Genomic DNA, 5,823 nt, shown 5'->3' with positions numbered 1-5,823 from the left:
ATAGGACCATACTTACCACCCTATTTTTTGTAGATAATTACCTAATTTGGAAAGATAGATAGATAGTCATTATCTATTGTGGACTACCTGTATCAGTAGACCTACCTAAGCTTCTTTAAACCGTATAATCACACAACACGTCTTACACACACTTCACGTATGAGTTTCCACCATTTTCTTTGATTTTCACGTTCTGAAACTATAGAACCCAAAGAGAGCAGGTAGCCAGGTAGAGTCATCGGCTTATCTAACTCTCCATAAGGACTGTTTCCGTCTGTCGATACCTACTAGGTATTTAGGTAGGTTTCTATATCAACAAATTTTCCTATTATTATAGTAATTGAAAGGGGTTTTTCCGATCCTTTTTATTCAAACCGTCTTTCCTTTTGCTGACAGAGCTATGTTACCTAACGGTTGTCTTATCGACGTGGATCGAAGCTTTTCAAGGGTTACTTACCTAAGTAAGACACCCTACTATTATTATAGTTATAGTGAATTGTAATTTAATATTGTAAAAGTTTAAAGCGTAGGTACCTACTTACGCCTGGTTGCGAGTTCAATCCTCGCACAATAGGTACAAGCATTTCACATTGTGTTGATTGTGTGAATGAAAACATACCTAAGTTGGAAAGCAATTACAACAATATAAGTAGAGATCACTATTTATTCTTCGAAACTTGTAGATACAGAACCCGATATAAAACCTTTAGGTAGGTCTACTGAATTTGAACGGTGACTTTGTGACCCATATTGGTGTTTCTTTGTGCTTTGAAGTTTATTCAACAAGAAAAGTAGCAAATTGAACGAACAATAGGTTGAAACAAAGAACTTTAACTATAGCGATGTGATATTAAAAAGTCAAGGCAAAACTGTTCCAAAAATAAAACATTCCCTAAAACATTTTCTAATTTTATATTTCAGAATTCAGTATTGAATTTGAAATCCTCCGTTACGCTCTGGTTACCCCTTGTTTTCTAGCGCTGCGGAATTTCTTACCTGAAATATGAGTTTTATTTTTGAAATATAGGTAAGTAGATACACTACGTGCTTATTATATTTTGCTTTTGTTTCGAACTTAATACCATTTCTATAAATAAATATCAATTTGTAGTTTTCAATAATATTTCTAGGACCAAATTTTACTTGCATGAATTGAATATTGATGAATGTTTGTTTCATTATAACTCTTACAGTCAATTATTCTTAGGTCGGTACTTCAAACAAATTAGATCCAAAATCATGAAATGTATTGTTGGCGGTAAACAATAACATAGGATGGCAGGTAGATAGATAAAATTGTAACTTACTTTTTCGTTTTTCCGCTTCATAGTCGATTTCTCTTTTATTGCGATGATGACGTCTCGCTGTTTGTGAAACCAAATTTAGATTAAATATCTAGTAGGTATACAAAGTACCTAGTCCAGGCAACAAACAAACGTTTAGACAGGTAATGTAATTTTGTTACTTTACCTTCTTCATCCGATTCTTCATCATCATCTTGATATCTTCCATGGACTTTTGGATTGTCTACAACGAATGATAGTAATATTAAAACTATCCTAGTTGGATCATGTTTCAAAAATACCTAGTTACTTTTATAAAGTTATATTAATTACGTACCTTCTGGCTCGAACTCTCCAGGCTGTAATCCTTTCGTACTTCTGTGCCTGCTGTTGCCTCTTTCTGTAAAGAAAATATAAGTTTAAAAATATTTTTAAAGTTAATTATTGCTCCCAGCTCTATTGGAATTACGGATGAGGGTCAACTTGTAAAAGAGTAGAGTCAGACGTTAATGTGAAACTTGAAAATATTTAGTATCTATCAATGTTAAAATAGTAGAGGAGCCATACTCATATAGTTACTATGGTAGAGCTAAAGATTTCGTTTGATGGCACCATTTAAAAAGGTATTGAGCTTTCTATCAAATCTATACTTATAATAAATCTGTAGAGAGGTCAATTCTGTACATGAAATATATTTTCAAAATAACTATCAGGGGGTGATTAGTGATCGATACTGATGCCAAAAATGCAATCAGTAAAATTTTTGTCTGTCTGTCTGTCTGTCTGTCTGTCTGTCTGTCTGTCTGTCTGTATGTTCCTTATAGAAACAAAAACTACTAGACGGATTTTAACGAAACTTGGTACAATTATTCTTCATACTCCTGGGCAGGTTATAGGATACTTAGGAATTCCCACGGGAACGGGCATTAGCGGGAAAATCCTTTTGTATGAAAAATCTAAACCGCTTAAGTTAGACGCTTGAAATTTGGCAAGCAGGTACCTTAGTAAACTTAAAGCTTAGTTATTACAGGATATTGCAAAATTCCTACGGGAACGGGAATTAGCGAGAAAAAACATTTGTATGAAAAAATCTAAGCCACGTAACATAGACGCTTGAAATTTGGCATGCAGGTACCTTAGTAAATTTAAAGCTTAGTTACAACAGGATATTGCAAAATTCTCACGGGAACGGGAGTTAGCGGGAAAAAACATTTGTATGAAAATATCTAAACCGCGTAAGTTAGACGCTTGAAATTTGGCATGCAGGTACCTTAGTAAACTTAAAGCTTAGTTACAACAGGATATTGCAAAATTCCCACGGGAACTGGAATTAGCGGGAAATTCCTTTTGTATGACTGACTCACTGACATACCCACGCACAGCCTAAACGGCTAAACGTAGGCACTTGAAATTTATAAGGGACGTAGCTTAGGTACCGTAGAGGTGCACTAAGAAAAGAATTCCCGAAATTCCCACAGGAACAGGAATTACCGGGAAAATCCTTTTGTATGAAAAATCTAAACCGCTTAAGTTGGACGCTTGAAATTTGGCATGAAGGTCTCTTAGTAAACTTAAAGCTTAGTTACAACAGGATATTGCGAAATACCAACGGGAACGGGAGTTAGCGGGAAAAAACATTTGTATGAATAAATCTAAACCGCGTAAGATAGATGAAGGGGGTAAAATGGGATCCACGCGTACGAAGTCGCGGGCGGCCGCTAGTAATAACTGTAAGGTAAAAAGATGAAAGAGGGTGTAGGACCTAGATAAGTAGATCTTATATTATAATAAATAAGTAATACTAGTAGGTACCTACTTGCGTATTTAAAAATGTTTGTAATTAAAGTAAATCCAGTTGATATTTACCCTCTTCAGACACATCACTGGACTTGGCGTTTTCTTCCCTGCTGGACTCCTGTTCGGCTACTTCGTCGCTGAAGGAGTCGGCTCTTATTGCTGGACTGGCTTTTTCTTCTTCCTTTTCTTCTGCTCTCGGGTGCCTTTCATATTCTGATCTATCTGAATCTATGACAAGACACCTCACTAATAAGTACCTACCATTCATTCAGTCCACCACATTGTTATTACCAACACGCGTTAAATACACATAACTGTTGTTCAACACACGTGTAGGTAAAGATGTAAAGATTAATAAGGGGATATTTGCTTAATTTTAGCATTTTGTTTTTACACCGAATCCATAGAATAGAAAAAACGAATAGACTTTGTCCTACTCCAGTGTTAAGCATATTCTTGGAACCCTATCCTCGTGACACCCGTCGGGTCCAATTGTGAATCTAAGCCGTACTTAGAAAAACATAAACGCCAACAAAAATAGGTTTACCTTCAAAATCACGTATTCGAAGTGCTGGGGCCCCATTTGTACCTTGCGTCAAATCAAATCCTATTCTTAGATTAACTGAAAATTATCACGAACTTAATTTTACCAACAAGTCTTGTCATTACTAAGTAAATGACTTTTTAAACAGAGAAGAGTGAAAACTTTAAAAGTAAAAAATATGCAAATAAATTACGTACGAACTTTGTCCCCAGCCGCTTCGCCGAAGCCAACGGTCCATGATATCAGAACCTAAAACGTAAAAGGCTTGAATCGTTTGAATTTGCATTTCATATAAATTTATGCCAAAGCTATTTTACCGTAAAGAAAAGCAATGTCTTCCGAGTGCCTTCAACGGGAAAATGCATTTTTACAATGGAGGCTATGATGGAGTTAGCATAATAATTCACAGTGAGAGAAACGAATGGCGATCCGCTTTGATTTTAATTTCCCGAAGCATAAACATTTTCGTTTTACGACTTTGTAGCGAAAGAAATACTTAGACAAACTAAAACATAAATGAAAATACAAACAAGATTATTTTTAGGAATTTGGTAACCTAGGTAGAGATTTGTGTCATGTGCCTACTTAGTTTTTACCTACCTATTTTATTTTTTTTAGATACCTAAGTAGTTAAGGCGATTAGAGTCCTCAATGACCTTGGGCGTTTGACCTTCACGCCGCGCGAAACACCCGCGCACCCCGCACGAAAACTCCGATTTGACACCGATCAAAATTACACGGGCATAGGTAGATACAGAATAGAAGCTCTTTTTTCATGACATTACTGCCTATTATTTTAAACTTGAATTGATGAACCTTGATGTCGGTGTCATTTAACTCAGGCGTAAAGTTATTTAATAAAAATAACACAATCCATGAACATTTTGTACGGGATATTTTTTTTTTAATTTTTTAGTAAATTTTCTAATGTTTTTGTCGGTTCAGCCGTTCTCGAAATTTGAACATGTAATATGTAGGTAACTTCGGGTGGAATCTTGCAAACTGAATTTGTTAGACCAACTTCCTGACGACAACTGTAGGTATTGGAACACATAGTAGTATTGTCTATGGTTTAAAAAAGCAAATGTTTCTTCTTTTGTCTATTGTCATTCTCTTTGTGTCACTTATGAAGAATAAACTGAAAATGTGTTTAATCTCGTCTTTTTATTAGAAATCCTTCAACAACTGATTGCGTTAAAATTTTGGATATATGTTACGGTTAATGTGATAAATTGAAAATTATTAATAATAACCGGTTATTATGAATAATTACCGACCAGTCGCGGTAAAAGTGATAAATTAATCACAATTAACTGTGATTATTTAATAATTCAACCTTAGTACTAACAAATTTCATAAAAGAGAACATCATCTTGTGTACGTGCTCGTGTACAGCCAAACTTTTGAACGTTTTGATATCATATATTAATATAATTTGGCATAATGAGTTTGGAATGTTTCTTGCATAATATTACTTTTCCATGATGCCTATAACATAATGTTTTGATTTAAAGTGAAAAATAGGTTAAGGTGCGGCGGGGGTGGCCCTTGGGCCACCCCTAAGCCGCCTATTTAGTTATATACACACATAAATGACCTCATATTAATCACATTTACCAAATCATGCGGTAATTATTCATAATAACCGGCGATTATTCATAATTTTCACATTTATCACTTTGACCGTAACATATACATGTAATTCGGATGACATGGAGTCGATCTGATGATAGAGCTGGAATGCCAGTGGCCCCATAGCAACTCCGGGATTAAACGATTCCATCGAGTTTAGGCTCGTTTGATTTGTATTTATTTATTTATATAAATATAAGTAAGTAATATTATGTAAGTAAGCGACTTCAACTCTCAAAGGCAAACAGGGTCTGATGATGGAGCTGGAATGTGGCCGTAGGAATAGGCTAGTTTCTTAAAAAAACACTTTTAGTCCGTCAATTACACTATCAAAAATATTGGACACGGGATATTTTTATTTGTCAACAAACAAGTAATTACGAAGTTATGATGCGATGAAATTCCGCGTGACGTCACAAATCGCAACAATTTTAAGCACGCCTATCTCTTTAAATTTTCATAAGTTTAAAAAAGTGAAAAATACATTTAAAGTATTTTTTTGGTAAGTTGACCGACGGACTAATTCAAACTCTTGCTTTACCCAGAAAACATCCCTATTCTTCGAAA

The 5,823-nt window shown here is 35.0% G+C and overlaps 1 protein-coding gene across 3 annotated transcripts; it reads right to left on the bottom strand.

Moving 5' to 3' along the window:
- Positions 1 to 895: 895 nt before the first annotated feature.
- Positions 896 to 4,048, bottom strand: LOC135076510 (uncharacterized). Of its 3 annotated transcripts, none has more exons than XM_063970963.1 (8): positions 3,942 to 4,048; positions 3,822 to 3,873; positions 3,628 to 3,702; positions 3,150 to 3,308; positions 1,621 to 1,683; positions 1,471 to 1,527; positions 1,308 to 1,364; positions 896 to 996 (listed from the first exon to the last, which is right to left on the bottom strand). In XM_063970963.1, exons 1-8 carry the CDS (start codon positions 3,987 to 3,989, stop codon positions 950 to 952), a joined length of 558 nt encoding a protein of 185 aa, XP_063827033.1. In that variant the 5' UTR covers positions 3,990 to 4,048; the 3' UTR covers positions 896 to 949. The 3 variants fall into 3 exon arrangements, with proteins under 3 accessions (XP_063827033.1, XP_063827034.1, XP_063827035.1); XM_063970964.1 differs by having other exon boundaries at positions 3,628 to 3,669; XM_063970965.1 differs by lacking the exon at positions 3,628 to 3,702.
- Positions 4,049 to 5,823: the final 1,775 nt, after the last annotated feature.

Source organism: Ostrinia nubilalis, chromosome 12 (assembly GCF_963855985.1).
Source record: "Ostrinia nubilalis chromosome 12, ilOstNubi1.1, whole genome shotgun sequence".
In the NCBI taxonomy this organism is placed as follows: domain Eukaryota; kingdom Metazoa; phylum Arthropoda; class Insecta; order Lepidoptera; family Crambidae; genus Ostrinia; species Ostrinia nubilalis.
The sequence above is the reverse complement of the archived record's forward strand: the minus strand, read 5'-3'. Positions and strand labels throughout refer to the sequence as shown.